Source organism: Aphelocoma coerulescens, chromosome 4, assembly GCF_041296385.1.
Source record: "Aphelocoma coerulescens isolate FSJ_1873_10779 chromosome 4, UR_Acoe_1.0, whole genome shotgun sequence".
NCBI lineage: Eukaryota > Metazoa > Chordata > Aves > Passeriformes > Corvidae > Aphelocoma > Aphelocoma coerulescens.
Genome location: NC_091017.1, coordinates 53,783,307 through 53,794,959, shown reverse-complemented (window position 1 = coordinate 53,794,959; position 11,653 = coordinate 53,783,307). Strand labels below are relative to the sequence as shown.

Here is an 11,653-nt window from a genome sequence, read left to right as displayed (position 1 = left end):
GGAATCCTAATGCCACCCTAGAGAGCCAGTCTGTCTCCTCACCAGGACCAACTGAAAATCACTTTTCCAATGTTTGGCTGGAAGACATCTCCTACCTGCAATGTCTGGACAAGGAAACTTCAAGAGGAAAACTTTCCTTTAGAATTCAGCAAGGCTCAAAACCTGAGGACAAAGACATTGTGTGAAGCCAGCAAACACACAAAAGAATTACTTCCAACCTGAAAAATATTTTGAGTCTCAGGTAGGCCTGCAGTGTTGTATGGAAAAGTAGCTACTACAAAGAATTACAAAAGAGAAGTCTTATTACTGTTGAAACATAGATTTTAAAGAAACAAAGATTTTAGTTATAGGCTAGCTGTGCTGAAATTAGTTAGAATAGGAAGGAATTTGGGCCCAGCTAGAGTTAATTAAAATAGTTAAGAGAGCTGGACCTGAAATGGTTTTCAAGATGTTAGTAATTGATTACTGAACAACTGATGATCTGTCATTTGTATGTTTGCTTAGCTGTGCTTAGAATGAGGAACAGAAACATTGATAAGTTGGTCTAAGGAACAAGGACAATTACCAATTTCCTCCCTTTGTAGGAACCTATTCAAAAGTCACACAAGAGGAAATTTAGAGGTCACTAAAATAACTAGGATTGTTAAAGTTTAGAAAGGCGAAAAAGGTCAAAATGAGGGAGATGTGCTTACTTCATCTATCTGGGACCACTGACCCAATTCGAGACCACCGACTCAATTCAGGACTCACACTACGCATGCTTAATGACATTTAAGCTCATTTCCATACGAAGCAGAGAATGGGAGGTGTTAATGTTATGAATATGCATTTGTATTTTGGATATTCATAATTTTTGTAAATAAAAAGCTTTGTGTTTTCTTGTATCAGGCCCTGTGTCTTAGGGAGCTATCCCACGCAGTGCCTGGTGCCAAATAAAACATGCACTTTCTAACTCTAAACTGTTAGAGAGTCTTTGTCCGTCTCAGCTGGATATCAATATTAGATCGATATTCATATCTTGGTAAATCACTGTGAGCAGTCTCATCCCTCTTGATCCTATCAGTGGGACTCAGGCCCTGTTGTCAGTAGCAAAATTGTCGTCATTTACGCATGCCATACGGCTACTCTTCTGAACCTCCTTTCCTTACTAAGAGAAGGAACTGAGAAAGAACAAGCTAGACAAGGTCTTCTGTCTTATGTCCCCCATGCCTCTCCTCCCAAAGCTTAAGTCAGGTTGATGTACTGTAAGCAAAATCTGCAGGCAAAGCAAGATTTGTCACTGAGAAGGGGAATAAAGAGTTCTACAGATTTTTTTCCCCCTTAAAATACCATGAGGCTTTTACACTTTTTTCAGAATCAATGTATTACTAGTGAACAGGACCCATCTATGGCAAAAAGGGCTATATCCTTTGGTCTGCTTCAGTTTTAGCCAATCTCCTGTCTCCAAGGGCCATCTGAGATTTCCTCTGAAGTCCTCATTAACTCTCCAGCTTTCTCAGTTAACTTTACTAGTAAGTAAAATCAAAAGTTTATTTACTGACTTTTCACTAGCATCATAACATCCAAAAGACAACTCAGGAACCACAATACTGATCCCTGTGACAAGATTTAAACATCTTACCCAGGACTGCTACCAAAACTCTTCTATACCACACAGGGAATACCTTGGTGCCTCATAGCAGGACAGTCAATTCAGTGAAACTGCTCTTGTGCAAAGATAAAAATTAAATGCAGGGATGCTTTTCCATCATTGGGGATGTCACAGCACAGATCCCTCTTCTGAAGAGAAGCATATTTCAAATTACAGTCTCAGGCAGAAATCACCCTTCCTTTCAACCAGAAACCAACCTCCTTGGAGTACCCCAGCTATCCTAGTTCATGTCTGGCATGATCACAATTCATCTTTCTCGCTGCCTGACGGAAGTAGGGGATGATAACTGAATACAGTCTGAGTCAGGTTTCTATTCCCAAATGTTTTATCCCTTGAGGGGACTAACAGCAGTGTAGGCACCTGGGTACTAGTTCTTTCCCAGTGTCTGTTGCGCTAATTAATACACAGTAATTTTTAAAATGGTTTTATCATTAATAATAAATGGAGATTTTAATAAAAGAAACTTTTTCTGATTTAACCTGATATCTGTTTTTCCGTCTGACATTTCACCAGAATTTTCACTCAAGGTAGCTTTCTATTGCTCATTCAGTCTGTAGTTCATTTATAGGAAATACACGTATTTTCCTTTTTATTTAAAGCATCAAAGATATTTCATTATGTTGCAGGGAAATCTAGATCATTATCACAAATACCAGTGAGAAACCTATGAACTAAATATAAGTCACTCAGATCCATGAAACATGATTCTGGGATCACTGCCACCATCAATCTTTCCCTCATGCCATTGTTTCCTTTCCTCCCACCAGTTTTCAGTGCAGATTCTCAACTGAATGAAAAATGCCCATCACAAGAAGTCATCCTTCGGCCTCCAGCTGCAAACTCCCACCACCTCTCTTGAAGCAAAACTTGGTCATAGTCTTGTGTGTTCAGTCAGATGATCCCACCCATCTGGTTGAAATATTAACTGAGATTAAAATAAAGATAACTTTTCAGGTTTTGTTTCATCTGGAAACAGAGCATTAGAACTGCTGTTGCTGATAGAAATGAAACAGAAACAAGAGATCACTGAAAAAGGAAGGACAGATATATTCCTTTCCTCCATTTGAACCACTTGTGTAGCAAATCCATGGCAGGAACCAATACAGCCCGGAGACTATTCTGCCTCTCCCTGTGAGTCAGTCTCCCCCTCCAGCACATTCATCAGGGCATGTGGACACTCACTGAGCTTTTTCAAGAACAGAAGTACAGTAATTCTTTCTGATTCCTGGCTTTGTATTTTTCAGCTGTGGAATCCTACATTAGTATCTATCTTCTGTATCTATTGTAATGACTAGAAAATACAATATTATTTCGCAAACATGAAAGATCACATTTAAAGTATAAGTGAGAGAAACTACAATGAATTCTAAAAAAATAATTATACTAACAAAAAATGTATTTGTGCTAGTTCTCACTATTTGGAAACAGCAGACATAAATGTTGACTGATACAACTAAATGAAACATATCTTACTTTAAGCAGATAGATATTTAAATCCAGACTCCTCCTGTTCACTTTCAATTGTAAGGTGTTCACAAATTACAAAGCACAGTTCATATATAAATTTTAAACAAACAACAGAAAGTTATAAAAATACTGTTGGAGGTGATTCTCCTTCAAAGTCTTACACAATCCTATATCTCTGAATGCCAGAAAACTGGATAAGGTTAAAGTCTTTGAAGCACATCAACATGTGAATATAAAATACGTTACCCAGAGTTCATGCTTTGGTTGCACTGCCACTACATAAAACAGATTCATTCAGACACGGAAGACATGCACTGAAGATCGGTGAGGTACAATCATAGACAGAACCTTACCGAAAAATAACACACTGACCTGTACTCACCACAAAAACAGACAAGTAGTAAACACCAATACAGAAATATCAAGGAAAAGTCTCTTTTTTGAAAAATACATTTCAAGAGATGACAAAGATAGGTGCAATATAAAACAGTTTTCCCAGAATTTTTCCACTCTCTGCCTTTATGACAATTTTTCCTCTTATGTCCCTCTCTTTAGATGAGAAAATCTCTTATTGAAAAGGCTCTGGCTCACACCCTTAATGTTCAATTATTTGAGCTAGTGAACACTCATTATTGAAATTAGTGCAAATTAAGCATATGTTAATGGCATCAATTCATGATAGCATCACTCTTTACGACAGTACATAAGCACTTGCTTTTCTGAATTTTGGTCTAATAACAGTACTAATTAGGAATAAGTTTAAGTGTGTGCTTATGCAATGATGGTCAGAATAATATGACTCCCAAAAAATGTGATCCCAGCTAAGAGGAAACAAACTTTTAGCCTGGTAAGTTTGAAAAATGATTGCAGCTTCTAACCAATTATTTATACTGTCTGTTTCTTGCCATTTTTTTAAAGTATCACTTAGATTTCTTGAATTCAAGTGTTTACATGCAGATTAGAAAGAAAATACATAGGACTAAAATAACACATTTATCACATGCCATGTTACAGGTCACTGCATTCTCATTCCTATTTGCATTCACAGTACTATGAGAAACTAAAATTATTTCATCAGAAACAAATGAAGTACCCAGAAAAGTTTGTCAACAGAGAGAAGCATGTATCCATAAGCCAAACAGCCATAACATTCAATAGGTTTAATACTCCATTACATTGTTCCATAGAAATTAGAGATTAAAGACTTCTTATCCATCCCTTGCCAATTCTGAATGTTTTCTTTTCTCCAATTCAGTCACTGGAGGCTGATTGGCAACTCACAACCACATGAATAGAAAAAGCTAACTAGATGAGCCAGAGGAGAGCAGGCTGTGAAATTTGTATTTCCTCTTGTAAAGTGCCAAGTCCTTTTAAGGTTTTTTTTGTTTAAAGGTGAATTAATGAAACTCAGGGACTCACTAAATCTGGGCCTTGCATTGTACAGCAAGCTGACTGCTTTCCAAGCACATATCCAACATACTGTTTGCTGAAGCCACCTTCATCCCTCCTACAGAGGAATGTGTTCAGCATGCTGTCAAAAAGCACCAACCTACATTATGGAATTTAAACTGACATGTTTCTATTTGGACTGAACATTTTCTGAAAATGAGACTCTAAAAAACCAATAAATTATAGCAATCAGTGTTGTTAATGATACCACACTTCTATGCTCAGTCCAACAGTCAGAAGTGCTTGGTACTCAGAAAGGTCATACCACAAATAAGGTCAGTCATCCTCATCATCTGAGTTTTCAGATTCTCTCAACCACTCCTATATTTCATCAGCAAAATACTGAAATAAAGTTTTCATTAAAATTGGATCTTCTGTCACACTTCCTTCTGGTCCAACTGCATATAATCTCACATTCTCTATTAAACTTTGGGACTGAACACTGGAGTAACATTTCCTCTGAAATGTGTATTGCATATCATATCTTACTATGCCTGGTACCAACTAGACTATAAATACAGTAATCCTTTCTGAGAAATTTAGAGAAGGGAGCATATTCAACAGAAATATTGGGGGGGAGGGCCTTCATGTAACATTTTCTATTCTTAGCTATTAATCATGTCTTTGTCTTTAGTACTGAACATCCTTACCTACAGCCAAATGCTAATCCCATTAATCCTCTTTAAAGATCTGTAAGGTCTTCTGTGTAATGCTGACTTTTACTTAATGCATATCTTAATTTTACAGTGATTTTTGCAAGCTCACTTGAGACCAGTTTCTTTTCAAGAAAGGAGGAAAGACTGCACTTTTCCATAATGAAGACAATGGATTTAGAAATAGAAATGAGACACCAAATGCTGCCAGCCAGCCATAGGTCAACACCAAGAAGTCAGTCAGAAAGGCAACTACTGAAGGATTTCTACCAAAGCTCTCACCACAGAAAGGATGGAAAACTGGTCCTATGACTTTGGGGGGATGTATCCCATTTTGGAGAAGGTTCTGCAATGTATAAGGATTATTTTAACTCCCCCTCCATAACATGTCTTTTCCATTAGAAACAAACATCAAGAAGGTAATTACCCAGCAATCCATACCACACGTTCAGTCCATTGATACCACTTGGCTCTGGCTCAGTGAGCAACATGTGCAGTAACAAAGCGAATCTACAAAACCATACTGTATGCAAAGTGGACAAGATCACACACTGCACTCTCATGACTGGAGATTTAACACAGTGACTGAGTACAATGACTGTTACAGGCACTATTACAGGCTTTCCAAATTCTGTTAGTACAAATTCTTCCAAATGCAGGGTTATGACTTTTTCTCCGACACTGAGTATGTGAAGATTATTATTCATAATGGCCAGAATCTCAGCCAACACCAGTCTGTTTTCCATGAAATTAGCAAGCAACAGCAGCTGGATAAGAATTTCTGAAAGCTGTAGACCTCTTGGACAGCTTCAGAGAACTCGCAACAATGAAGTAACAGGAAATGGAGCACAGATATAAAAGTAATCTAAGATTGAAAGCCAAAAGTCTGTATCCATGGTCAGGATAAGACAAGCTCAGAATTATCCTTGGGTGTTTTGATATATCCATTCCTTGCTGCTCTAATATCTGCATACTGTATAAATCTGAATTGATTAATTATGACCTAATCACACTTTTTAACATACTGCAGAGAACAAATGGCTAATTGGAAAGAGAAATGTTACATTTCAACTTTTTAAATTTAGGGATTAATAAAATCATCACCTTATGGATGAAATGGATGATGAGAGTAACTAATCCCATTTTATTAAGGCTTTCTTTGTAAAGGTGTAAGAGATGCTACAAAATCCTTCTACATTATCATTTAGGATTAAAATCAAAAGCTTATGCAGGACAGTCCAGTTGAATAACATAGCGTCTTGACTCTGCATTTTCTTAGAGCTGGAAAAAAGTGTATGTATCTGTGATAAATCTTAAGTATCTTTATTTTTAAATTTTCTCTTCAAAATACCAGTATCAGTTCTACAGTTGATCACAAGAGGGAGACTACCTCATCATATTTCCTCTCATTGTTTCAAATTTTTAAAGCATACAAACAATTTGACTCATTTTGGACCAGCTCTAACCTTTGCTCAGTTAAAAGTATTAATGACTATTCAATTAGTATTTTTTTTTCTGAGTTTGTCAAACCTCTGAAATTTACAGATAAAGATAGCCAATCCAGTAAACAAGATTGAACAATGCAAAGGCAGTTGGAAAGAAGATTCGAGAATAGGAGTCAATTTTTGCTATACGGATGTGTATTCTTCCTTCTCGCCAAGATCCTGTGCGGCAGTCTTCAAAACAACAAAAGAAACTAGCACAGTCTTTTCCTTCTAGGCACTCATATCCATAATCATCATCACGTTCAGGGAGATGATTAATGTTATTAATTGGAATTAGTGTTGATCCAGGTCGAACAGCAATTGCAGGTGGTTTCTTAAGGAAAAGAAAAAAGGGAAATATAGTTTTGTGTGTTTTTATCTTCACATTAAGTAATTCCATAGGCTTTCCCTGGCAATATAATCACCTTCAGTACAATATACAGAAATTCTAGTATTAAAGAAAACAGTTTCTGGAGCTTAGCAAATTATGAACTGCTGTGTATAATTAGTGCATGCAGGCAAAGATCATGAATGACTTTCACCTGCCACAGTGAAAACTGGGTTGTGCTGGGATTTGGGAATAGTAGATAATTAGTTACACAGACAGGGTTAGCTGATCCCATCTACACAACACAGACAAACATTTTGAAGTCAGTCACTCCTTGACAAATGGGTCACAACCAAGTCCACAAGCATGCTATAATCATCACTAACAAAGGAATGATGGTCCTCCTATCATTTGGAGTCTTTAGAATGAGACTGGATGAGTTTCTGGAAGCTACATTTTCACAAAAATAAAAAAGCTAATGGGATTAGCACAGCATCACTGGTGAAGTTTAACAGACTGAGACTCATAAGGGCAGCCTATGCCATCTAACCCTCAGATGTTAAATCCCTAAGCAATATAGACCCCCTTTAGAATTCAAGACGTGTCCTTAGGAGAATGCCACTCAAGTCACTGATTAATTCAGCTCTTAATTCTTACTTTCACTTTCCGTGGGCATAACAACCCTCTTATATCTGATAAAAACTCAGTGTAATATATGTTAAAATTCTCATTGAAAAAATCTAGGTGGCTTATTGCCAGTTACTATACATAGTGTTTGCTATTCTCTTACTTGTGACTTTTGCCTTTTCATCTTCCTTTTACTTACACTAACACAAATCACCTTTCCCCCTTTTATTTCTTTGTTTCTCCACAGCTTTATATGCATCACCCTTGTTTCCTGAATGTTTCAAAAGACATTCTCTTTCTTCATCTGTCCTTTTTCTTCTCTTTCTAAATCTCATGGTCATTTTAAATTACTCCATAATCCTCTTCCAACTTCCCCCACCCCACCCTACCTTTGGCATCTCTTCCAAAGTCTTCAGACCAAAGACAAGGGTTACATTAACACTACTCTAACATTGTGTTCTCTCTTTCCTACATTCTTCATATTCTGCCATGTAAGGAATTAAAACAGCAGGAAAGGAAGCAGTGAGAAAATTTAACTAGATATTTAAGTGTAAAGAATAAGTTTTCTTAACCAATGATACATGATAGGCAATGAAAACACACGAAAAAAAAAAGAAAACTGGGAAGCCATCATTTAGCTTCTTGTTATGCTTTAGAGTCCTGTTGTCCACTTCCTGGGAATTACTTTGGCCAGTACACAGATCTCTATACATTGCTAAGGTGACATTCTTTCGCTGCAGGGGCATTTTACCCGCTATCCCAAGGGATGGTGTTAATGCACTGCAGTATCCACCATATTTTTCAAATAGCTTTATTTAATAAATGTCTTTATCAGAGAAAGTTTCACACAGACTGCTGTTTCAAAACTTATTATACGTGATGACCTGGGGAGCTAATTATCATCCTAAAGGACCTCATTATTCTTTTCAGTTATGATAAAATACTGACAATACTAAGAACAGGAGTTACACACTTCTATCCTAATATGAGGCATGTCAAGGAGGGCTTATTTTTATAAAACATGAAAAGTAAGTTCAATTTTTTTTTAACTTAAAAAAAAATCTTTGTTCTGTTGAAGATAAATAGGGAAAGATGCTTATTCCTGATTCACACCTACTCTGGCTTTACAAAAATTTTCTCACTGTTGGTTTTGCCCATGTAAGATTCAAGGCACGAGTTGTTTCTGCTAGTGGGGTAAAACAGAAACCCCCGACACGCAAACACCATGGGAGGAGGAAAAATTTACAGTACTGCTTTCCACTGCTCACATCACCAGCAGACTGGAGGTGGCTACTGAATTATAAGTTCAAAGAGGTGGCTTGCAAGAGGCAGACACAGTCATCCTATAGGCTTAACTACCTACAGGAAATACATAAAATGTTTGTAAGAGGCAGTGTGAGGGACAAGAGGAAAAAAAGATCAACACCTCACAAGAAAATGCCTTTATATAAATTGGCAGAAACTTGAAAAAAACCGAAACCAAATCAACAAAACACCCACAACATGTAGATATAGAAGTACATGCTGATTTTTTATGGACATGCCTAGGGACATTGTAGATAAAACTCCACGTATTGTGAGAAGCATTTATAATACACTCTGATAGGATCAAACCCCAATTATTCTGCAGTAACACTAATACAAGCACAAAAGAAAGCCATTGTCTATGGAGATCATGGCACAGGTGATACATTCATTTCAGGTGAAATGATGATCAGAACAAGGGCCTCAACTAATTAAGTTTAATCTTTCCTGCCCAAACTCATTATCCATTCTAATGTGGATTTACATAAGCCAATTCATACTATCTTTCTTGAATGATGCCAGCACATATTTTCTAAGATAAAACTACTGTAATCATCTGTAAAATCTCACAATTTTTTTTTTACAAGATCATTTATTGTGCCTTTTTGGCATCAGTTCCTGGAGTAGCAACCATTTATTGCATTTTGCAGTAGAAATAGAAGATCTATGTAAGGCAAGTTTCCCAAGGAAAAAATCACTTGTAAATGAGAAGTTTTCAGAAGGAATTAAACTGACTTTTAAAATTAAATTGGTGTTTTGAGTTACATATCCGTAACTACAAGACAAAAAGAACAGAAGACTTTGACAAAAATAAAGGAGAGAAAAAGAAAAGGAAATAAAAAAGAAAAAAGGATTTGTAATGGTATGACTTCCCATTAACTAATTAGATGCCTTCTTTATTTATTTGGAGCAATAAAAGTCACGGTTTTCTATAAACATGACAAGAATAACTCCTATTTATCAAATTAGAATCTTTGCATCTAAGTATATTAAATTTAATTCTCCCTTTTTTTAGTGTAATCTCTTTATCTTGTATGGTCTTAAAGCCATAACACGTTTAAAGAATTCTGTGCAAAAAGATTCCTTTCTTCAACGTCTTAGAAATAAAAAGCATTGTTTAAGAACCCAGTAAAACACAACTGAACAGTGTTTTTAGTATTATATTGCTAATTTTAATCTTAATGCAAATTCCAGCTATTTATTTATATTTAGTAAGTTTCATAGTTTCTATCTCATCATTATTCTACATTTTAAATTTTCATATGCACTGAAAATTTCAAAGCACTTGGCAGATTATTGCACACATGGCTGATGCGTGAACAGACTCTGGAAACTGTCATTATTTCATTCAATAGAGCATACTTGCAAACTACTTCAGTGTCTTTTGATTTGTCAGCAGCTGATCTTTAATATTTCCCTGGTTTGAACAAAGCAGTACTTCCTGCTATCTTCATCCTCTCTGCGTTGTGCATGCCAACAGCAGACCTACTCAGCTCCCTGCTCACTAAGTGTCATTGAGACCTCTTTGCAGCAGCAACCTGAAATTGAATCTGCTATGCTGACACTGGGACACCCCCACATTCTGCAGCCTCTGTTACCTTTTACCCTCGTAACTCAGCTGTGGCCCTAGCCAAAGCCTGCATTCTGACCCTTCTCTTATGCCCACATTTGTTTCTACCACTAGAAGGAATCAGATTTAAGGTTTCCATTTTCCTGTTTTTCTGGCTGTGCTGGATTCCCTGAGGATCAGAGTGATGTCTGACCAAGGCAGCACAGTGAAGTATTAACCCTTCACCACTAGCCTTGTCCTAAAAACACAGCTGGTCCACTTGGAACAGCTCACCAAGTGAATCATAAAGGCTCTCATTTCCCTGCCATCAAGCACCAGCAGACTTGCAGTGCCCCTGTAAGACACACTCCCAGAGAAGTGCTGCTCAGAATGGGTGCCCCAGCTCTTGCTGACATGAGTTGCAGAATGGATATGGTTCATAACAGGATTTCTGCACTTCCATATCTGCAACTACTTCTGTAATTTCGTATCAATTTCTGTTTCACCCCATACAGAGCTGGTATTCAGCCTTCATCCAGAAAAGGCAACTGGTATTAGGGTTCAGGTACGCTCCTGCATCCTTTGATGAAATGATTTGGAAAGGGGCTTTATAACATTGTCCTTCCTCTTATTCTCTCCAGTGTTTTCTTACTTTAAAGACGACCTTTAAATATTTGTACTGACTTCCAACAATAAATTCTTTGGAAATTAGAGTATTCTTACTACACAAACAGAAAGCTTCTTAAAATTGAATAATACCGGATCCTGAGATATCTGAAAATTTAACATAAAAGCATCAACTTGTAAAAGCAGAAGGCTCATTTAACCAGAAAGCAACATGGAAGTCAATTTAGGTAGAATTTCTGTAGTGGAGGGGATTCAGAATACTGGCCAATAATAAGCATTTTTTCCTTTGCAAAGCTTTGTAAGACTCAAACTAGGTTATGCATATCCAAAGGAATCCTCATACCTACATTATCTTTACTGCTACCTTCTTGGCTGCGGTTCTCTGCCAGGTGCTGTTTTCAGAAGCACTGTGCCCAGACAGAACCACCTCCGTGGGCACACAATTCATGGGCAGTTCTAGAAGCACTAAGGGCATGGAATATTATATCAAACCACTCTCCACCTTAGATTCAT

The 11,653-nt window shown here is 37.0% G+C and overlaps 1 protein-coding gene across 3 annotated transcripts in view; it reads right to left on the bottom strand.

Annotated features, from left to right (window-relative positions):
• Positions 1 to 6,759: 6,759 nt before the first annotated feature.
• The window catches only part of GABRG1 (gamma-aminobutyric acid type A receptor subunit gamma1), a 53,274-nt gene continuing 48,380 nt past the window's right edge, over positions 6,760 to 11,653 (bottom strand). For 2 of the 3 annotated variants that reach the window (XM_069012176.1, XM_069012177.1), the window contains one exon: positions 6,760 to 7,038. In XM_069012176.1, coding sequence (XP_068868277.1) covers positions 6,760 to 7,038 — 279 coding nt within the window. Of the gene's footprint in view, positions 7,039 to 8,384; positions 8,394 to 11,653 lie in introns of all 3 variants that reach the window. The other variant, XM_069012178.1, reaches the window with a different exon arrangement.